Raw genomic sequence first — 24,162 nt, 5'->3', positions numbered from 1 at the left:
TGGTGACTACAGGAGTTAAAAAAAAAAAAAAAAGCCTAATCGGGGCCAGCCCCATGGCCAACTGGTTAAGTTCGTGCACTCCACTTCAGCGGCCCAGAGGTTCACCAGTTTGGATCCTGGGTGCAGACGTGGCACTGCTTATCAAGCCATGCTGGAGCGGCATCCCATATAGCACAACCAGAGGCACTCACAACTAGAATATACAACTATGTACTGGGGGGCTTGGGGAATAAGAAGGGGAAAAAAAGCCTAATGAAGGAAGGCTTTGTAAGGTTAAGTAATATCACATTTACGCTCAAAGGTATACCTCACAGGGCTGACCCTGTGGTCCAGGGGTTAAGTTCGGCACACTTTGCTTCAGTGGCCTGGGTTCAGTTCCCTGGGCATGGACCTACACCACTCGTCAGTGGCCACGTTGTGGCAGCAACCCACATACAAAATAGAGGAAAATTGGCAACAGACAGACATTAGCTCAGGGCACATCTTCCTCAGCAAAGAAGAAGAAGAAATAGCCCATTAGTGAAAGGGAAGGGATGAAGTAAGAAACAAAATAAAAAATGGTTTGGAGATGTAGAATTTTCTAGAAATTGAAGGGAAGTAAGGCAGTCTTTGTGAAGCAGATGACTAAACTACATATAGAAGTTACCAGGCTACACAAACAAAGAGTAACTTTTAGTAGGAACTGATGGACATTTGTGAGAAAGAAATGGAAAGACATGATAGGAGCTCAGCGTGGAGATAGCATAAGTATAAGGAGGGATACGTTCCCTCCTAACAGGGATGGAGGCATTAGGCAGAGAAGCTAATGATCGGCCAAAAGATGGGTCTTCTCCACATCCAGCTTAAGATGGTGGTAAGACACTCAGCCAGAAAGATCATTGGAAAGCAGTGGATGTGCTTGGAGTTAATAGCTTCATAATTTGGGAAAACACACTCTCAAAATGTCACCATTGCCATAGTTCCTCAAAGATCCCACAACAAGGTAAGCCAGTCAATAATAAAGGACCTTATCAAGGCAAGATGGCCAGGTGACCTTTTCTGTTACTCAGCTTTTATTTAGTCAGGGGGATTTTCTGATATCCAACTGACACCTCTCTATAATTTTCCAGTTTATAGTAAAGTCAAAGTTAAATCAAAGTTCATTGGAACACCTGCAGCTAGTGGAACAAATTATGGGGAATACTGGCTTCAATCGAATCTGAAACAATGACCAAAGAAACTGAAGGAGAATCAGTTAAACTCAAGGTCATGGAGATGACACTCCACCCTTGGCAGAATGATGGAGAGTAAAGATGCCCAGCATAGCACCTGGAGGTATCCCTTTGAAACTGTTTCCACTTTCACACACAAAGATTGAGGTAAACCTTATGAAATTTTCAAGAATCAAATTACATGAAATTCGTGTTACTCAATACTCAAGAACCCATGTGAAACGAGTTTGCACATAAGGCCCTTGTGCCTTATGTCATTTTACAGGACTGTTACGCCTCCCTGACAGCAGCTCCACAGAGCAGTTTAAATGCTCGACTTGGGCACACACCCCATCTAAATTAGAGATGAGTGCACACAACTACTTGCTGGAACCTATGAAAATCTTAAATTATAATTCAAACATTTGGGCTTTAACAAAGAACATTTTTTTCCAAGCCTATTTTCCCTTGGTTTTTAAACCCATGTGTATTTCAAGGGGAAAAAAAAATCCATCTGTTTCTGATTCATTTATGCTTAACTCATCAGGATATCACTGGGGAAGAGTTATGGGGTGTCCACGTCACTTTCCCCCCTCCTTAAACATCTATTACTTCTCTTCTTAAAAGCAAGCAGGTGTACTGTGTCATAATTAAACAGATATGAATTGTAAAAGATGATCATTTTGAGTCAAACCTCAAGATCCACGTGTTTTAAAAGAAAGCTTTAGAGTCTTCCCCTTTTCCTAATTTCTAGTTGTGTGATTTTATTAGTGGAGGTGACGTTTTGTTTTTCATCTTAAGCAAGAGAGACATGAGGAACAATAACATGGCCAATAATATTCTGTAGGCCAATTCTCAACTACCTCAATTGTTTTAACCTTTTAGTACAAGAGGTGCCTGAATAATGATCAAAAAAGGAACTGAAATTAACAAGTAAACCTAGCCCCGCAACCTACAAAGGGTTAATATTGCCAAAGTTTATAAATTTGTTTAAAAATAGGAATTCATTGTTTTCCATAAAACAATGTTACAGAATTAAGATCCGGGTTTCTGCTCAACCTATCAAAATCTAATTAACCAGAAAGGATCTAAGCACAGCACTGACTATATCTAAGAGGCAGTCTACAGCAAACCGAGAACACACACTGTGAAGTCAGAAAGATCTAGGTTCCAATTTAGCTCAGCTCTTTACTGGTTGCTAATTAACATCTAGGTCACTTTCATCATTCCATCATTCTTAACATGGAGATAAAGCCTCTCCTGGAATGGCTATGTGAGGATTAAAGATAAGGCCAACCCAGAGCCTGGTCTACAGCAATGTGCTTTCGTGATAATCCCTCATTATCCTCAACATCATTTCAGGGAAAATGCTTTCCAAGACCAGACTCAGCATGTCTAAGCTGAGTAGTTCGAGGCTCTCCTCAGCAGCAGTAGTCATGCACGAGGCACAATGGCAGACAGGCTGGCCAAAGTTAGAGCTACAGAGATAGCAATCAACACATATCAAGGCTTGCAGAGGGCCAGAGGAACAGGAACTCTCCTATCACTCTACTTCCCGCATGGCTGACAGGTGTAAACCATGAGCATGGAAAACCTGTCAATACAACCCAACCAAACACACCACCCTCAGACCAAAAATCACATGGAAAGCATCACAAAATAATTATAAAACTCACTGCCAGTACCACTGGCAGCTTCTCACTCTTCAAGGGAGTACTTTAAAGTTTATTTGTGGAAGGGGACTAAAGCTGGCCAACTTCTAGCAAAAGTCCATCGATGCAGGCAATGGCTAGGTTGGGGAGGTATCTGGCAATCAGCGGGGGTGGTACCTGCTGTAAGTCTGTTGCCTCTGGTGTTTGGTGGAAAATTTTAACATGAAAGCTGGCAAAGAGCAGGTAAGAAAAGGGAGAGACCTTAATATAATCTCGCAGGTATTTATGGCTTGAGTAGTGCCTCTGCCCACAATCACAGATTGTTAGGGCTTAAAAGGGCCTCAGAGAATAACTGGTTCAATCCTCTCCCCTTTACAGATGGGAAACAAAGGCTCACAGAGGTTATGAGGTTTGCCTGAGGTCACACTGCCAATTATGTGGTAGAGCCAGCCCCCAGCCTGTGTTCTTTCCCTAAGGCCCCGGATGAGAGACTTGGCCATAACCATGGCCTCTGTGATCTGTGAATGTCTCTCATGTCAGGGGTACCTTCAATCTTCTTCTATGTCTGTGGTACCAACGAGTTCTGAGTATACCCCAGTAGTTAGAGATAAAAGAATCATAACTGAGAAATGAGCCACAGTGGTTAAAAAAATGCATAAGAAAATAAGGATTTCAATCTTTTTGTAGAGTTGCCAGAGGGAGAGATAACAGGTCTGTAAAATGACATAAGGCACAAGTGTCTTACGTGTAAATTCATTTCACAGAGAAATCATTTTTATGTAGCAAACAGCAAGGAAATTATGCTTAGAAAAAACACACTCACATGCATATTTATACCCAAGTTGGGGGAGTAGAAAGGAGCATAAATAAAGACATCATTTTTGTTTTGTTTTGTTTTGTTTTGTTTTTATAAAGAGCTAAATACTAAATACAAAACCTGGAGGTAGGGACATGCCTGGCATGTTCGAGGAACGGTATGGAGGCCAATGTGGCTGCAGCACAGTCAGTAAGGAGGAGATGGGAGGAGGGAGGGTCAGAGAGCGGGCCAGACTTATAGGGCATCACAGGGCATTTTAAAGCTTTAGCTTTTACTCTAAGATGAGAAAGAGTAAACAATGAGAGCCCAGTGGAGGTTATTAAGCAGAGGAGTACCATGCCCTGACTTAGGTTAACAGGATCATCAGGATGCTGTACTGAGAAGAGACTGAAGGTAGATACGAGCAGAAGCTGAGATGAGGTGGAGAGCACTTTTCCAATAATCCAGGCAAGAGGTAGGTCATTTGAACCAAGATGGTGACACTGAAGATATAAGAAGTGACTTTATCCTGCACCTATAGATGGAGGAGCTCAGAGCATTGCTGGTGAATTAGGCATGAGACATAACAGAAACAGAGGAGTCAAGAATGGTCCCAATGTTTTTAGCCTGAGCAAATGGAAGAATTGAGCTGCCTTTCAATGAGATGGGGATATCTGTAGGAGACGCAGCGTGTTTTATTTTGTTTGGAGGGGGATCAGAAACTCAGTTTTCCACGTTCTGTGTGAGATGCCTATTAAATATCCATGTAGGAATGCTAAGTAAGTGGTGAATAGATGAGGCTGGAGTTTAGGAAAGTTCTGGGCTATAGATACAAATCTGAATATGAGAGACTAATTACTATTTAAAGTTCTGATGCTGAATGAAGTTACCAAGACGTGAGTATGGAAAAAACCAGAATCCAAGAACTGATCCTTGGGGAGCAGGGAAAACCGAAGAAGAGCAAATCTGCAAGGCAGGAGGAAAGGAGAGTGTGGCATTCTGGAGGCCAAGTGATGAAAGACTTTACAGGAAGAGGGAATAATCATTTGTGTTGTGTTTAGGCAACAAGTCGAGAAAAATGAGGAATGAGAACTATCCACTGGAGTTGGTATTATGAAGGCTATTGATGGCCTTTCTAAAAAACAGTTTCAGAGGAGTGATGGTATGAAAGCTTGACTATAAGGCACTCAAGAGATAAAGAGAGAAACTGGAGGAAATATAGGCAACTCTTTCAGAGTTTTAGAGGACAAAAGGTTGGGGAAATGGAGTGGTAAATGAAGGGGCAACTAGTATCAGGAGAAAGATTAAGATGGCAGAAATAACAGTATGTTTGCCGGCTGATGGGAAAAGTCCAGTATTAAAAGAAAGAAGGAAAGAAGGGGCAGAAAAGGGAGGAAGAATTATTAGAGCAATACCCTTGAACAGGCAAATGGGGATGGGATCTGGGACACCAGCTGGAAAGATTGGCCTTTGTTGGGACGGTTTACCCATCAAAATTGGAGAGAAGCCAGAGTACGTGAACTAGATGCAAGCAGGTGCAAAAATGTGGAAGTGTTCTGATAGCTTCTATTTTCTCAATTAAATAAGAAGCCACAACTGAGAACAAAGAAGAAATTGTGGGAGGTTTGATCAGAGAAAAGAAAGAAAATATTCATCTGAGGGAGTAGGAAAGTGGATGGACTAGAGAAATACAGTATGATTGCTGAGCAGCACACGGGCCCATTTGAGGACAGTGATCATGAATTTAAAGTGGCCACACTCAGCTGCATAGGTGGGATTAGCTTAATGTTTAGCCAAGCGAGCATACCAAAGAGAGAAGAATGAAGAAGTTAAGGGAGTGGCTATGACTGGCCAAGGCATTTAAGCTGGCCAAGATGGGAAGGAAGGTGAGCAAGGCACAGTGAAAAGGTGGGAGCATAAGGGCTTGAAGGTTCCAGGAGAGTTGAATAATTATGGAGTTTGGGATTCTAGGGGAAGTGAATTGGAAAAATAGAAGTGAAGTTTAAAGAGTAAAATGCTTGAAACTGATATTATGGGGGAATTACATTTATTGTTAACAATAAGACTTTGATGCCATACCACGTATATACACACAGTAAACCTGCTCTGGACACCACATCCAGCTTCTCATTAGTTTCAATGGTGATAGCTATAATACCTTGTCCTCGGTGCCAAAAAGCATGTGAAATTCACTATTAATGACACAGACTCCCAAGACCAAAGCTATTCTCACTGAAGTGAAAGCCATTTTCACTGCAAATAACTTGATATCCTAAAGACAAAAGAACAATAGGGAATTAAAACAGAAGTGACTTGAAGCAAACAGCCCACAAAAAATAAAACAAAAGCAAACATCCTTAAAATTGTCCTTGCTTTAAAGGAAGATCCAATGACTGACCGCAAGAATATGCAGAAACATACATGGGTGTGGTAGGCTGATAATGGCTCCCAAAGGTGTGTCATGCCCAGTGTCTAGAAAAAGGGTCTTTGCATTGCTTAAGAATTTTGGGATGAGGTGGTTATCCTGGATTATCCAGCTGAGTCCTAAATGCCAAGACAAGAGAGAGGCAGAAAAAGGCTTGACACACACTGAGAAGAGGGTTTTGGAAGACAGAGGCAGAGACTGGAGTGATGGAGACACAAGCCAAGGAATGTAGCTCCCAGAAGCTGGAAGAGAAAAGAACAGATTCTCTCCCAGAGCCGTTGGAAGGAGCGTGGCCCTGCCAACACCTTGAGTCCTGATTTCTGCCCTCCAGAACTGTGAGAGAATAAATTTCTCCTGTTTTAAGTCTCCTAGTGTCTGATAATTTATTCTAGCAGCCAAAGGAAACACACACAACGTAATCTAAGGAATGTCTATTCTGCCGGCTGCTAGGCTGGGCACTTTGAGAGGACCCAAGATGTATACGGCTTGGTCTTTTCCTCGAAAGTTTTAACTACCTAGTTTAATTGATCTAAAAGAAAATGATCAATCAAATCTAGAAAATAAGAAGTCAAACCACTTGAAGAAATGTGTCCTAAAATGTGGGGAAAAGATCACATATGAGGTCACAACACAAAAGGAGTATCCAGATTATGGATTCTTGAATAAATTCCAAAGAGCTTGCACTTTACTTACATTTGTTTAAAAAAAAAATACAATATGGAGAACAATCTGTTGTAATAACCTGATTACTTAGACCATTATATTCAAAATGAAAGCATTTTCTAGGATAGCCTGTACTAAAGGGAATATATTTATCCCCACCCAATGCACAGAAAAGATTTACAAAATGAATGAAATAAATTTAGTGGAAGAGCTCCTGTCATCTGTTCCCAAGTATGAGCCTCAGAAATCACCCAAGAAACTAATGACTCTATAGGAGGAGCCTTAAAAATTCAGAGAGAACTCTACCACACCTTCAACCAAAACTCAGTTTACCACTAAGAAAGCCTTCTCATTGAAACAAAAGCAACCAAGACACAAAAAACACAAGAGGTATGAACTGTAACCGGCAAGTCACTCAATGTCAGATTCAATCATTTTCTATTTTTCTTCAAAGAACCACACGCCCAACATTGAGTGTTATCTGTTCCACACCCTGGACCCTCTTTGGAAAAACTGATGGAGAGGTGGCAGACCGCCCTGGGAGTGCCAGCCCCGCTCTCAGCAGATGCTGCTTTAGACTCATTAACAGTGGCAGCTAAAAACATAATCGGCCCCAGCGGCAAGGAAGGAGAACTGCTTGAGCTCATGGTTGGCTGACAGGCTCCCGAACTCCCAGTCAGCGAGCATTCCTCTGAACAGCCGTCTTCCACTGCGGGGAAGACCTAGAGAAAAAGCCAGCAGGAGATGGCATGTTGCCAAATATTGAGACACCTATAGCTCTACACAGGTGGATTCAAATTAAATGTAAGTCAAATACTCCTGCTGTTGCAGGGGTCTCACGGAGCCATTTTCACCCAGCTTCTACATTGCTGTCTTGCTCTAAATAAGACCTTTGTTTGTAATACACAAGGGAACATGATTATCTACCAACTTGTTGCAAGTGAGCACCACTGTGAAGTTTTGCTAAGGTACCGATCCTTGGATTTGGGAGGTCCCTTGTCCAGCTCTGGCCCTGGCTGGAACTTCAGCATACACCTCTTTACTAATCTTACCGAGGCACCAGCAAGGATGCTGATGTGACCTCACCAACCTGTTTTGGGGGTTATGTTAACAACTGCCACAACTTCCTGATAATGTCAATCAAACACTTGTCAGCTTCATCAGAAGCAGAGAAAGCAGACAACACTGCACCTTACGTAAAAGCAAAACTAAAACAGCTGAAAGAGGCAGGAGGTGGAAAATGTTTACACTTGTTGAAAAACATCCAATTTGCCTATTAACTTGTTTGAAATTTTAGAATTTAAAACGTACATTTTTCTACTTGGGGGATTCATGTTGGTCTCCAAATGCTGCTTTTTTCCCCAACTTTTCTGAAGGTACTACTAGGTTACAGAGTGAGAGGGATGGTGAAAAAGAAAAGGACACGTCTCAAAAGCTCCTTTAGACGATGAAAGACGTTAAGACAGCAGCCTACCTAACCCGCCAAGCTCTGAATTCTTTCTTTCTTTCTGCTAAGGAGAGGAGTGGAGAGAGGCTCACAAACTGTGCACAAAAGAAATGCCCAGGCTCATATTTCTGCTCCCATCCCATGGCACAGAGAAGAATGACAAACCGGAAGGATGCCAGGTAAGCTAGGGCCCAGATAAAAGCACAGTATCATGGTTTCATAGATCAATTACAAGGGCCTTCTCATTGCAATAGGCCTTTTTTTTTCTTCTTTCAACAAACAGACATTATTTGATTAACAGTCCCATGGGATGGAGAACTAGTTTTTATCTGTAGTTCACCAAAAGAATAGGACTTATCAGGTGATTTGGGAACTGAAACAGTCGGTTGGTAAAAAGCTCCATTTTATTAATGACAATGCTGCCAGCAGCCCAACCAGAACGCCACCTGGGCTTACACTCAGCTGAGGAAATGCCCATGTGCACTATCATCGACACAGCTGCGCAAGGGCAGCCTGGGTAGACTGGTTGTACGGCAGTAAACTGTTTTGTTCAGCTAGCTGTGGACACTGCACTTCTAACCCACAGCCTATTTCCCCCCGACTTCAGTCCATCATCCCTCTCCTTATGATTTTGAAAATGGTGAATCAGACAAAAGCCTCTCCTAAAATAAAATGCACAAACTCCTATTTTTAGTGGTTCCCATTCTCTGGCTCTTGGACTCAGCAAGGGCCCCTAAGTTACTGAAAGTGATTTGTAAACCTACATCCATCTAAACATCAACTGCACACTTGCACGTATGTATGTGACTTTCCAAGTGTATTATGCAAGAGGCCAGCTTACCTCCTGAGTTCAGAGCTGTCCTCCCAGCCTCCCCGGCTAGGGCATGTGGCCATGTGACTGAGTTCTTGTGGTGGGATAATAGGAAGTGGGACCCTACTGGAGATTTGAGTCCGGTCAGGAATGCAAAAAATGGATGTGGGCAGAAGTGAGGCATTCCACTCCCAAGACTACCCCAAGAAAACCTCCCATGCAATTCTCAACATTCTCTTCCCTCCTCTGTCATCCAGACCCAGGCACCAGGGTCACCTTGGAAGCCATGTGTTACCACAGCACGGTCTCCGTCAACACGGTCCCTAAATGACTGCTTGGGGCAGATCATCTGCTCCTGCTTTAGCCCTGCCAATTGGACTGTTATGTGAACAAGAAATAAACTATTTTGTCAAAACACTGGTATTTCAGGATTTCACTGTTACAGCAGCCAGGGTTTCCTCACCTAATACATGTACATAGGTGCTGTTGTAATTAGCAATGTACATATTCACTTTATTTTATTTCATTTTCATAAGAATGCTTAACATGAGCGTATACATTCATTAAAAAGCAATACCAAGTTCAGTTCAGAGCAGTTTTTGTCACTGCATATTTTCTCAAAAACACTTCGTTAACCCTTTTTTCAACAATTTCCAGCATTGAGCTCAATGTGTCATATACAGAGGGAAATAAGTCAGTCTCCAACCTTACGCTTACAATATAGTGGGGATGGTAGACATATAATAAACATACAAATATGTGTATCACTACAAATGACAAGTACTTGAAGGAAACTGGGCATTGTGAGAGAATAACAAGAGATCTAACGTAGACTGGGGCAGGGGAGTTGGAGGGACAAGCTCTTCTGGGGAAGGGATATTTAAGCTGCGAAACAGATGGATGAGCATAAACTAATTAATTAAAGAAAAAGAAAGAGCCGTCCAGCAAAGAGAAGAGCTTGTACAAAGTCCCTGAAGTAGGAACAAGCTTGAAGCCCTTAAGGAAATGAAAAGAGGCCGGTGGGGCTGGACAATAGTGAGCAAGGGGAAGATGGGGGGAGGGGGAGGGGGCACAGGAGAAGGATGAGGGGAGGGATGAGGAGAGCTAGGCAAGAAGTGGATCATGGCAGGCCTTGATGGCTAGAAAGGATTTTTTTTCTTTTTTTTTAAAGATTTTATTTTTTTTCCTTTTTCTCCCCAAAGCCCCCCGGTACATAGTTGTATATTCTTTGTTGTGGGTCCTTCTAGTTGTGGCATGTGGAATGCTGCCTCAGCGTGGTCTGATGAGCAGTGCCATGTCCGCGCCCAGGATTCGAACCAACGAAACACTGGGCCGCCTGCAGCGGAGCGCGCGAACTTAACTACTCGGCCACGGGATTTTTAATCTTAGCCTAAAGCATACATTCTCAGTGAGGACAATCATGCGCCCAAAGGGGTGAAAAATTGATTCCAACATAGTTTATTTATGGCATTAAAATTTCACGGGGGTGGGGGTGAGTTAGGAAAAAATGTCTTAAAATGTCTAAAAAGGGAGGTGATTATCAAAGAATGGCTCAGAAATACTGGGCTAAAAGCAACAGGAAGCTTCTGAAGGTGTTCAGCGAGGGAGTTGCCACAATCTGATTGCATTTCTAAAAAACCATCAAACAGAGCTATGAATAGTTTTCTGTGCTAAAAATAAAAAGTTTTCATACTGTATTAGGGAAGATTGGAAACCCCTGTTCATTTCAGAAGTTATGGTTAATTGATATTAACCCACTAGGATCATGTAATCTAAACCCTTCATTCTAGAGATTAGGGGGAAAAAATGAAACTCAGAAAGGCTATGTAACTAATTTGTCCAAAATCATGCAATTTGAAAGTAGCAAGCAGGGTTTGGATCCTGGTCTGCCGCCTTTTCTTTCAGCACTGTTCACAGATTCCACTCTACCCCTTCACACATCTGTGCTATGCATGCAGTTAATTTGCATGCCTATATTTTACATATTGATTCATATTTGATCTCCCTTCACACAGTATTTGAGTCAGATGTACAAAAAGGAAAAAAATAATTTATTTTTGTCATGCTCCTGGATCTTTTAGAGGAAAAACAATGTGGTAGCCACATATTGTCTCCTTTCTTGAAAAATGTCAAGATTTGCAGGTTACATGCAAGACTAAACACAAGAATCCATTGGCTCAGTTGATTCGGCCGAACGTGCAAGAGGTGGGTGGAGAATTGCTCAGCTTTTGTTGTAACCATTGGCAGAAGATTCCCAAAGTGAATCCAACATTTAAATGACTGTTTCCCGGGCCCCTCAGATTGTAAACTAGGGGTCTGAAGAAGAAGGTGTTGCTTTTCTTTTATGCCAAAAAAGAAGTACACAGAAATAAAACAGAATACCAATGTTCATAGGAGCAGTATTATCCACCATGGCCAAAAGTGGGGAGCAAGCCAAGTGTCCACTGACAGTTAAATAGATAGACAAAATGTAGTAAATACATACAATGGAATATTATTTAGCCATAAAAAGTAAGAAAATTCGGACATGTGCTACAACAGGAATGAACCTTGTGGACATTATGGTAAGAGAAATAAGACAATCACAAGAAGACAAACACTGTATGGCCCCGCCTATATGAGGTACCTAGAGTAGTCAAATTCATAGAGACAGAAAGTAGAATGGTCATCGTCGGGGAGGGGGGGAAAATGGGGCGTTGTTATTTAATGGGTATAGAGTTTCTGTTTTGCAAGATGAAAAGAGTTCTAGAGACTGGTTTCACAGCAATATGAATGTACTTAATGCTACTGAACTGTACATTTAAAAATGATTAAGATGGTAAGTTTCGTTATGTATATTTTACAATTATAGTTTTTTTAATTTAATAGATAATTCAAAGATAATTTTAAGTGGTTTTACAGTAATGTCAGAGAACCTCTGTTCATGTATACACACGACACAGCCAGAAAACTTACACATCTAGACCACATCTTGGAAGTCCAAAAGTTTAGAAAAGCTAATGAGGTTGAAACCAAAGCAAGAAAAAGAACATTCTGGATTCATGATAATATTTTACTTTCAACCCTCTTGAATTTGATTCGATTAGTAAAATGTGAGCAGAAGCAATATCTGTCACACTGAGTGGAAGTATTTAATTGCCAGTGGAAGGCAGAGCAGCATTCTCCACTCCCTGCCCTGGCAGCTGTGAAGCCCGAGGGTGGAGATGGAGCAGCCGTCTGCATGGATTCCTGAGCGCACACAGTGAGCCAAGCCCTCCTGACAATCCGTACTGGACATGTGGCCTGATGGGGAAATAAACCTTCATTGTGTCAAGCCACTATGTTTTGGGGGTCGTTTGTTACCACAGCGTAATCCAGCCCATCCTGACTAATATAGAGTTTTAAAGGCAACAAGAGAATATGAGAATTTGAATTTCAGCTTACATCAATAGATAGATACTCTTTAATAGTAAAAAAAAAAAAAAAAAACCCTTTATTTCTCTGCAACTGATTTCTGAAAGAAAATTCACAATTATCCTTCTTCATAAAATGTACAAGATGTTTAACAACGATTGTGAGCGGTCAAGAAAACTTCTTTCCTTTCCACATGGAGTACTACATCATAGGCTGTGCATGACTCAGTGGAGAGCGTGTGTGTATTTTGCTTGGCTGCTCGTGAGAGAGATGGGAGAACATCCTAAATAATAAGCACATGAAACGTTTCCTTCCTTCCCTCCAAGAACGTAGCAACAGTTGCTACATCGCACTTGGGTAGAGAAGGTGTTCAGAGGCACGTACTCTCCCTTTCATCAAGTGTCAAGTTCCTGGATGCTTTGACTGTTTTCTAAATAAGTATCTGTTAACCTTCCGGGGTGTGATGACTCAAGGAGAAAATACACAGAAGCCAGTTTCTAGCAGGTTATGTGGGGGAGGGGGAGGGGTGAGGGCAGAGGGTTTCCCTTTCCCTTTCTCCTCCCATCATTCCTCTGCTGCAGGCAGAGTGACTGAGAGCTGAAGCTATTCCCAAACATCTGAAAACCATTTATAAAAAACTGAGGTTACTACAAATAAAGACACTTTAAGCTGGTGGTTCATATCTTTAGTTCATGATGTAACTAGACACTAAAATAATAGTGTACGCTCTGGTGGGAAAAATCACCGACTGGAGTTATGAGACGTGTGGTCCGCTCCTGCCTCTTCCACTAACAAACTGGGACATGTCACTCAACTTCCTAGGACCTTATTTCTCTTGTCCATAAATAAGACAGATCAGAGCAGTGGTTCCCAAAATGGCGTGATGGTCCAACTGTGTCTGAATCCTCTGTGGGTATGCAAGGAGGGGGAAAGGTGATCTGTAACAAATGCAGATTCCTAGACTCCATCCTTTTCCTACTGAATTAGAATCTCTGAGTGAGGCCCAAGAATCTGCATTTAAAAGCTTCCCAGAATTTAGCTGCATGGCTCCAGTCTTTGGTGACCTTTGGAATCGTGCAAGACAGCCAAACTGACTTACACACAATGAAGTTTGTGAACTACAAGACTAAGGAATCTATAAGGCTCCTTTTGGCTGTATAATCTTAAAGTCATGAGCAGAGCTGAAAAGAAATATGTAGCTCTCGCACCACCCACTCCATCCCCCCAAAATGCATAATTCTCTACCAAGAGATCATCACAGTGCAAACTAAAATATTAAAACTGATATGGTATTACTAACTATTCAAAACTTCTTCCCCATTCACTTCACCTCATCTCCATTCTTCACCACAAAAAAGCCTGAACCTCAATCACACCTCAGAGAATAAATTTTAATATCACATATGATATTTTAAGGCCAGATCTTTACATCATTTTAACTCCATGTTCTCTCATAAAACTGTTTCCAAATATGAACACCAAAATTCGTAGAACAATAAAATATTTCTGTGCTGTATCTGTGAGCAAATAGGCTGGACTATATTTACTGAAGCGGGTAATGGGAAGTAAACAGTTATTGAATGATTAAAAACTCAAACCCAGAGGGCAGCCCCAGTGGCCCAGTGGTTAAGATCGCCCAGCTCCACTTCCGTGGCCCCAGTCTGGTTCCTGGGCGTGGGCCTACACCACTTATCTGTCACTGGCCATGCTGTGGCGATGGCTCACAAACAAAAAGAGGAAGAGTGGCAGTGGATGTTAGCTCAGGGCAAATCTTCCCCAGGGGAGGAAAAAAAACCTCAAACATAAAAATGGAGATGGAGAGAGTATCTCTTATCATGTGTGGCAACTAGTAGGCGAGTCAGGAAGCACTGATTCCCTTCCCCGAAGAAAGTCTGACTCTCTTAGTTGCAGAGAGGGTTAGTAAATCCAGAACTAGAACACAGTCTTTAAATCTCACGTTTAGTGTCTTCCTTGTAATACTGACCCAAGTCTTACTCACACTGGGAAACAAAAAGTATGAGTCTCTGAAAAGTGTGCATAATAACCAGAATGAGCTTTAACGGGATTTGGACATGGATCAGGACAGGAAAATAGAAATAATGAAAGAGAATAAATTGTGCTAACTTCCAGTTAAACACAGCAGATTGAATATCATATTTTCTCCATTCTCACCCAAATGTCTGCTAAAACAACAGTAAATAAATAAAGATGACAAGAGAACTGGAAAGGAGACAACAGCCGACAAAAGATGCCAATAAATTTTTGGACTATGGAAAACTGGTGGAGGAATTGCAAGTGACTTAACAGAATTGCCCCTGCAAAGGGATGTAGTGATGAGAAGCAAGACTGTTCGGCTGGTAAAACTTCAGAAAGGCTTCAGACGTGGAGGCACCTGGTGATGCAAAGGGTGGGGGGCGAAGTTTTGGCTACACTAAGAATAGTGGTTGAAAACTTATCAAAGGAGGAGCTGTTGAAAATTAAAATGGAGAACATCTTTAGGAAAGTATAACAAAAAGATAATAATAAAGACCAGAGAAAAAATTTTAAAAGAAATCTGGTCAGTCCAGGAGGCTTAATAACTAGCTAATAGGAGTTTCATAAAAAGCAAACACATGAAATTCTGGCAAGGAAATTATCAAAGACATATGAAAATAAATATTCCCCAAACCAAAGGACCGAGATCTGTTGATGAAGAACCTAGCACACCGAATTTAATGAACCCACACCGAGGCATAGCATCATGAAACTTTGGTTCAGAGGTTGGCAAACTACGGCCTATTGGCCAAATGTGGCCTACCGCCCATTTTGGTAGATAGGTTATTGGAACACAGCCAGGTGCATCTATTTACATATTGTCTATCGCTGCTCTTGTGCTACAGTGGCAGAGCTGAGTAGGTGTGACAGAGGCAGTGTAGCCTACAAGCCTAAAATATTTCCCCAAGAGAAATGAAAACTTATGTCCACACAAAAACCTGCACGTGAATGTTTATAGTAGCATCACTCACAGTAGCCAAAAGGTGGAAACAACCCAAATGTCCATCCACAGACAAATGGATAAACGAAATATAGACTAGCCATACAATGAAAGATTATTCAGCCATAAAAGGAACAAAGTACTGATACATGCTACAACTTGGATGAACCCTGAAAACATGCTAAGTGAAAGAGGCCAATCCCGAAAATAGTAGAAGAAAGAAAACAATAAAGATGAGAGGAGAAATGAATGTAAGAGAAAACAAACCAATAGAGAAAATCCATGAAACCAAAAGCTAGTTCTCTGAGAAGACCTAGCAAATTGGTAAGCCACTATGCAGACTCATCACAAAAAAAGAAAGAATAAATAACCAATATCAGGAATGATAGAGGCAACATAACTACATGTTCTAATAATATTAAAATGATGATAAAGGAGCATTATAAACTACTTTATGCCAATAAATTCAACAACTCAAATGAAACAGGCAAATTCAGGAAAGACAAAAATAACCAAGATGAAATATATAACCGGAATAGCCCTATGTCTATTCAAGAGTTTAAATTTGTAGTTAAAAACCCTGCCACTAAGCCAACTCCAGGTCCAGATTGTTTCACTTGTGAATTCTACCAAACAGTTAAGGAAGAAATCATACACAAACTCTTCCAGAAAATTGAAAAGGAAGGAATATTTCCCAACTTATTCTATGAGGCCAACATCACCCTGATACCAAAATCAGACAAAGATATTGCAAGAAAAGAAAACTATAGACCAATATCCTTCATGGACGTAAATGCAAAAATTCTAATCAAACTTTAGTAAATGGACTCCAACAATATAAAAAGGGGATAATATATTATCACCGTTATCATCGAGTTTATCCCAGGAATGCAAGGTAAGTTTAACATTAGAAAAAAAACAGGGCGGCCTGGTGGTGCAGCTGTTAAGTGCACACGTTCCTCTTCCCTGGCCCGGGTTCACCAGTTTGGATCCCGGGTGCAGACATGGCACTGCTTGACATGCCATGCTGTGGCAGGCGTCCCACATAGAAAGTAGGGGAAGATGGGCACGGATGTTAGCTCAGGGCCAGTCTTCCTCTGCAAAAAGAGGAGGATTGGCAGCAGTTAGCTCAGGGCTAATCTTCCTCAAAAAGAAAGAATGAAAGAAATCAATGTAATTCACCATGTTAACAACGTAAAAAAAGGAAAATCATATGATAATTAGACACAGAAAAAAGCATTTAACAAAAATCCAACATCCATTTCTGATAAAATCCGTCTGCAAATGAAGAACAAAAAGAACTTCCTCAACCTGATAAAGGGCATCTACAAAAACCTACACCTGACATCACACTCAACCGAGAAATATTGATTTACTGTTCTACAAAATCAGGAACAGGCAAGGACATCTGTTCATACCACTTCTATTAAACAAGGAAAAGAAATTAAAGACATCCAGGCTGGTAAAGAAGAACTGTCTTTGCTTGCATATGACATGATCATATGTGTAGAAAATCTGATGGAATACATCAAAAAGCTACTACCACTAATAAGTGAGTTGAGTAAGGTTGCAGAAAATAAGAACAATATACAAAAGTCAATTGTTTTTATTATAGTAGGAAGAATCAGAAACAAATTTTTAAAAACAGTGCCATTTAAAATAGCATCAAAAATATGAAATACTGGGGCTGGCCCTGTGGCCGAGTGGTTAAGTTCGCGCACTCTGCTGCAGGCGGCCCAGTGTTTCGTTGGTTTGAATCCTGGGTGCGGACATGGCACTGCTCATCAGACCACGCTGAGGCAGCGTCCCACATGCCACAACTGGAAGGACCCACAACGAAGAATATACAACTATGTACTGTGGGGCTTTGGGGAGAAAAAGGAAAAAAATAAAATCTTTAAAAAAATAAAATAAAAAAATATATGAAATACTTAGTATAAATCTGACAAAAATACATAAGACCCGTACACTGAAAACTACCAAATATTGCTTAGAGAAATTAAAAAGACCTAAATAGAGAGGTATATTATGTTCAGGGATCACGAAACTCAACATTGTTATGAGGCTAATTCTCTCAAGATAGATCTATAGATTAAAACATCCTCAATCAGGGGCTGGCCCAGTGGCATAATGGTTAAGTTCGCCCACCCCACTTCCATGGCCTGGGGTTCGCCGGTTTACATCCCAGGCACGGACCTACACATCACTCATCAAGCCATGCTGTAGTGGAGTCCCACATATATCTAGAGGAAGACTAGTGCAGATGTTAGCTCAGCAGCAATCTTCCTCACAAAAACAAACAAACAAACAAACACATCTTCAATCAAATCCTTGCATGCATTTTTTTTTAAAAAAGATTGGCAAACATTGTAATCAATGTCCTTGTAAACGAAGGGCAAAGTTGGAGGAATCACACTTCCTAAGTTCAAGACTTATTGTCAAGCTACAATGCTCAAGATAGTGTGGTACTGCCATAGCAACAGACATTTGGTTAACTGGAATAGATAGAGAATCCAAAAATAGACCCAAACATGTCTGGACAACTAAGGTTCCACAAAGGTGCAAAGGCAATCCAGTGAGAGAAAGGATAGTCTTTCCAAAAATCTTGCCAGAAAATTGAAAATCCATGGGCAAAAAATGAACTTCAATCCATATCCTGTACCACATGCAAAATTAATTCAAAATGGAATACAGAAAAGAGAAAATAAAACTTCTTGGGAAAAGACCTTTGTGATCTTGAGTTAGGCAAACATTTCTTAAGACCAAGACAATCTACCAATAAATAATTCAATTAGTTCAACTCCATCAAAATTAAAAACTTTTGCCCCTCAAAAGATACTGTCAGGAAAATTAAAAGACAAGCCACAGACTGGGAGAAAATATTTGCAAACGATACATCCCATAAAGGACTTATAGCCAGAATATATAAAGAATTCTCAAAACTTAAAAAGAAAACAACCCATTAAAAAATGTGCCAAATATTTGAATAGAAATTTTGCCAAAGAAGATATATGGATTCTAAACAAATCCATGAAAAAATGCACAATATCATTAACCATTAGGGAACTGCAAATTAAAACCCAGAACAAGCTACTGCTATACCTACTAGCATGGCCAAAATAAAAGACTGGGCTCACCAGGTGTTGGCACGGATGCAGAATAGGAACCCTCACACCCTGCTAGTAAGGGCGTAAAATGGTAAAGCCTTCAGAAAACAGTCAGTTTCTTAAAAAGTCAAACATACATCAACCAATGATCCAGCCGTTCCACTCTTAAGACAAATGAAACTGCACATTCATGCAAAGACTTTACATAAATCTTCATAGCAACTTTATTTGTAATAGCCAAAAACTGGAAACATACTGTCTGTCAACAGGTGAATGTTGATGGACAGCAAGCTGTGGAGTATTCATACAATGTACTACTACTCAGGAATAAAAGGAACGAATTATTGATACATGCTACAGCACAGATCATCTCAAAATAACTTTGCTGAGTGAAAAAAAAAAAGCCAGATCAAAAAAAGGGAGGAGGGGTACCTACTCTATGATCTATTTGCATAAAATTCTAAAAAATGCAAACTAATCTATAGTGACAGAAAGTGGATCACTGTTTGCCTGGTGATGTTGGGTGGGAGAAAGGGTGGCAGGGAGGGATTGCAAGGGGTAATGAGGAAACTTTAGGGTGATGGTGTCATGGGTGTGTACATATGTCAAAACATCAAATTGTATACTTAAATATGTGCAGTTTACTGTATGTCAATTATACCTCAAAATAATATAAAACAAACAGAAAGGTTGCCTTCGGGCTATGAGATCTGAGGTTAGGAGAAAGAGTAGGGCAAAAAGTTGCTATGTTTCCTCATAAGCCCTTAGGAGTATTTTATTTAACCACATAAAAATGAAAATGAAAACAAGAGCAAGAACATACCAGAGGATAACAAAAGAGACAAGACAGTCTTCTTCGAGGTGTTTAGTTGAAAATCAGACACCCATAAAGGCACAAATTCTTGCCAGCCATCCTGAAAACTACTTACTTCATTACTGAATTCCCAACAAAGATACTATTTAGAATGCCATAGACAATGAAAATATTCCATCTTAATGTTTGAATGAGCTCTCACTGATCTACCACAAAAAGAACACAAATCATCACTGTGACATTTTTAAGTAACAGTAATGGATTTGTGTTGGCTACACAACCCTCTCCAACAACCCTATTTATTTTTATAGTGGATTGCTACAGATGGGTTGCAGAAATCATTAAGTAGTTGATAACAACTAGTGGTTAAAACCGTCAATTATGTACTTCCTTACCTGGGAGAAATTTGGGCAGTGAATGAATTTGGGTTCCTCTCACGAAATGAAATTGATGTCAGTAAGATAATCAGTTTCATAAGAACCGAAAGAGTGAGCTACCTTCAAGTTACACAGGGAAAGAAAATAATCTTGCAAGTTAGGAGGGTAATTTCAGGCAGAACAGAACAGGGAAATAACCCCTGAAAGCAGAAATTCAGCAAGAAGAAAGGAGAAATGCTGGGATTTCCAAATAATTTTCATTTGCATTAAAATTGTCCTTTGGGCTTTTGGAGAATATGGCTCAGGTGTAATTCATTTTAGGGAGCCAGAAGCTCTTGAATATAGACCCTCCTTTCACTGTGACTACAATACATTGAGGAGGCCTGATAACCCTGGTAGTCATGCCTTCATGTATGGAGTGCTTTGATTTGTAAACAGTTCGAAGAATGTATAAATTCCAAATAATGTGCAAATCATTTGGCACTAGCTTTTGGTTATGGAATGATTTCTTCTTGATTTGATATTAAGTATCCTCAGTTTGTGGTCTAATTCGATGATTAGCTATAATGTCCACGTGGTTAAAAAAAAAATGAGGACATTAAACAGTGCTGCCAGATCAGCTGCTTCTGACTAACACCTGAATAACTGAAGTGTACTGCATTCCACTAGGATACAGAACTCACCCAGCACTTTAAACTCTTTTCTATCCCTTCCCTGACAAGTTGAGTCAGGCTTCTCACATGTGGAGAGCAGCCCTGCCGAGCGGAACAAGAAAAAGTCATTTGGAATTAAAACAATAAACCACTTCCAACATACACACAAGGCTCAAATCTGCTTTCATCATCTTCAACCAGAAGAAAGTTGGTTGAGAAACGGAGCAAGGAAGAACAGGTGTGTAAGGCTAGGAAAATCTGTTTGTCCCAAATGTCAGGAAGGCACTGAATGGCTTAAAATAGGTCTAAACAGGCAGAGTGCTAAAGTATAAAAAAACTAACAAACAAAAACCCCACAAATCTAAGAAACGGTGCATCTTTACATCTTCCTTAGCATCTTTCCTGGATTCGAATATTACCAGATATTTTACCAAAATCTCAAGGATAAGATAGAATTTCTACCCCTGCGATTATTTAAAAATAAGATAGAAGGCGTTCTGTCTGGATATGTTAGATGCCAACCTGCCTGGTGTTGTTGGAGCTGGCAGTACCTTGCAGAACATAGGCCAACAACCTTATTTTACAGAGGAAATGGAAGGTTAAGGGCCTTGACCAAAATGACACAGCTAGTTAGGGACAGAACCAGGACTGCAAGGGGCATGTTAAGACTCTTTCCCTAGCCTGTCTCTCTTTACTGTCCTCCTTGAGTTTCCTGTTGGGATCATGACTCTATGAGAACAGGTCACTGTAAGGCTCATTTTTACACAGTGGTTTTCAACCCAGCTGCACAATGGAATCATCTGGGAGCTTTATGCGTCTGATGCCTGGGCCTCCCCTCCATGCTCCCAAGGATTCTGATGCCATGCAGCTGGGGTGTGCCCAGCAAAAGGAGTTTCAAGAACTCCCCTAGGCAATCCTAAAGTGCACCGACCTCTGAGCAGCTGTGCCATGGTGCAGAGCGTGTGATGAATAACCTGCTGATGATTAAGACAAGATTCTGTAATGGGTCTCCATCCTCCAGTCTAAGCAGGTGTTCCTTGCTGAAAGTTTCTATCCCATAGTAGTGTGGACCCCTCCTCATGTCCAAGCCGGCTCTGGGCTCTTCTTAATCATCATTCTTGGTCCTCACTCAGCCTCTAAAAGTGTTCCACTGCAATCAAAATGACCATTCAAATAGAGATCCGAAAACAAGCTTCAAAACCTTAAGAAAAAGCGAGGAAAAGAAATCCCCTGATTTGGACAAGTCTCCATAAGCAAAACAGAGGAAAGGAAGGCTATCTGGTGATGATTCCGGCCAAGAGTATCTGGGCATTTTCCCAGAATTACCCAAGTAATCCTGTGAAAAGCAAATCTTTGTAGGCTAAATTATTGTACAAACTGCCTAAATCGTGAGTTTTAATCAAAAGTTACCGGACTCTGGAAAGAGTGAATGCCAAAGACACCACATGCATCCTGGGTTTGACGGACCCCCGACCACTTCGCTAAGGATCTTTCAGGAGTAGATCACGGCAAAGTCGACTGTGAATGACACACTCGCCCAGGGCCCTTCCGCTCCGCCTGGGGCCTGAGCCCCCCACTCAGGAGAACTCTCCAGTTCCTACAGCCAGTCCGGCTCGGGGGAAAAAACCCTAGGAGCTTTCGGAGGGGGCGTGGTGAGGACGAGTCCACGTGCATCGGCCAGAACCACCTCTTCTCCACCGCAGAGGCACTAGGGAGCCCACCTGGTCTGGCGTCTGCACCCCTTAAGGCGCTCCGTCCCCTACACTCGGCCGCTGGTGGCCCTAGGGTGACGATGTCACAAGTTCACTGGGCACCCAGGGGAAGGACGGATGGGAGACGTCCCAGCGCCCGAGCCTCCCCGGGGCCGCCGGAGCCTCCGCCAGGAAGGAGAAAAGGGGCTCGGCGAAGGACTGTCCCGAAGGGGTGCGGGGTGGCGGGCTCCGTGGGAGAAGGCCGCACCTCGCTCAGGCGCCGCCTCCTCGCCCGGATCTGCCCAACTGGAGGCAGGACCCGAGCGCCGGCGGGAAGCCGGGCCCGGGCCCCAGGAGGCTGGGCTGAGGCTCCGGCAGGCTTTGACCCGCCAACCCGGAGCTCGCCGCGAGGGGCCGCCTCAGCCACAACCTCGCGCCACCTGTCCCAGCTCGGGTGGCAGCGCAGCCCCAGGACAGACCCTGGCCGGAGACAGCGCGCCCCAAGCTATAGCGCTCCCGGCTGTAGCAAAGACTAGAAGAAAAGCCCCAGAGGGGAGGGACGCAAGACGCGCAGACTGCCCTACCTGTCCGGCGACATAGAGCAGGCACCAGGTGCCACCGAGGATGCGGGCCAGGAGCCCCGAGCGCCAGGGCGCAGCCGGCTGTGCCATGGTCCCCCAGCGGGGAGGGAGGGGTGTCCCGGGCGAGACCCCTCCCTGGACGCGGCGGCCGCCTCCCGCGCGGGCCGCGAGGGCTGGCGGCGCGCGGACTCCGGGCGTGCCCCACGGGGCAGGGCTGCGCTGGGCCAGCCGCGCGTCCTCGGAGCCGCCCTGCGGCCGCGGAGCCCGGCTGCTTTGAATGGGAGCGCGTGCGCTGGGGGTGGGGGCGTTATTTGTGAATGTGCTGCTTGTCTTGGCTCGGGATGGTTCGCGCTCCAACCCCCACCCCCCCCCCAGCACCCCCGCCGGCTCCTGCTCCTCCCCTCCTGTGTCAGCCCAGCGAAGGCGGGGAGCGCAGACACCCAGCCGCCCCCGGCCGCGACCGCGGCGCGTGTTTCGGGAAACTGGAGCAGGACTGCGCGCTGGCTTCTGTTTACTTACTCTTTGTAAAGGGAAGGTGTCGGGCCGTACACCTTGCTTGCGTTTGGAATGTCACCCTTCCTGCCCTATGAGAGTGCGGGATGAGAAGGAAGAGTTCTCCCCAGACACTGGAGCTTTTCCCGGAACGAGTCCCCAGGGCCGTTCCTTGCGCGCTTTCCCTGGGGCTCCAAGCCTGGCGCCCTGCAGCCGCCCTGGGAACCACGCAAGGCCCTCCAGGGACTGGGGAAGAGTTTGTGCGTGTGCGGAGGGAGCGATGATTAAGAAACTCACGACCCCACGTAATGGGGCAGAATTAAACATTATGGTGTGTTTGTCCATGGGAACTGGGCGCGCGGAGAGATGCTCCCATGGAATTTGTTTTGCAGCCTGGGTCTGGGGAAAGAGGACTTTGCTCGAAAGCAGAGGGGACCCACAACTGCCAGGTAGGGACGCAGTGAACCAGGGAGCCGACCTCACGCAAACGGAGCCCGAGAAATGTATTTAGTGAGACTGACGCCGCTCGTTTTCTTGTGCGGATGGGTTTCCGGGGGCAAGCCTGGGAGCCCCCTCCTCTAGTGTGGACCGCGCTCTTATTGATTAGCTTGAGGCTTTCAGGCTTTCTCTGTAACAGAAAATAAACTTCGCGCCCTTTTGGAATTCTTTGCCGTTGGGATCAAGGCTCATTTCTTCCTGAAAACCTGACGCTCCAGACCCAGTCCCCTAAAACATCTTTATAAGAAAGCAAATCCCCCACCCTTCTTCCAACCGCCTTCCAGGCCACTCCACCCCTCTTGAACCTTGGCAGCGAAGCTAGCAGAGGCGGGGAGCTGGCCCCACTTCAGTAAACTCCGCACGATAAGAGGATTCAGGGCAACGCTGGCGAAATAACTTTTGTGAAGTTCCCACGTGCGCGACTTGGGATGAGCCCAGCATCAAATGAAGACGCAGCCACGCTTCCTAGCAACCATTCATTCAATCCACATATTCCTAAAGGCAAGCGCTGTGCTTAAATGGTGTAGCCCGTGGGTGATCTAGACAGACTCGGATCTTGCCCATTTTAATCGCGTAAACAGCCCAGACACAAACTGTC

At 43.0% G+C, this 24,162-nt stretch overlaps 1 protein-coding gene across 2 annotated transcripts in view; it reads right to left on the bottom strand.

Moving 5' to 3' along the window:
- Positions 1-22,866, bottom strand: part of ADAMTSL1 (ADAMTS like 1) — an 858,582-nt gene extending 835,716 nt beyond the window's left edge. For both annotated transcript variants that reach the window (XM_070589758.1, XM_070589759.1), the window contains exon 1: positions 22,578-22,866. In XM_070589758.1, the coding sequence (XP_070445859.1) occupies positions 22,578-22,664 (87 nt within the window). In that variant the 5' untranslated portion in view covers positions 22,665-22,866. The remainder of the gene's footprint in view (positions 1-22,577) is intronic.
- Between the last annotated feature and the right edge of the window lie 1,296 nt (positions 22,867-24,162).

This window comes from Equus przewalskii, chromosome 22 (assembly GCF_037783145.1).
Source record: "Equus przewalskii isolate Varuska chromosome 22, EquPr2, whole genome shotgun sequence".
Classification (NCBI taxonomy): domain Eukaryota; kingdom Metazoa; phylum Chordata; class Mammalia; order Perissodactyla; family Equidae; genus Equus; species Equus przewalskii.
The sequence above is the reverse complement of the archived record's forward strand: the minus strand, read 5'-3'. Positions and strand labels throughout refer to the sequence as shown.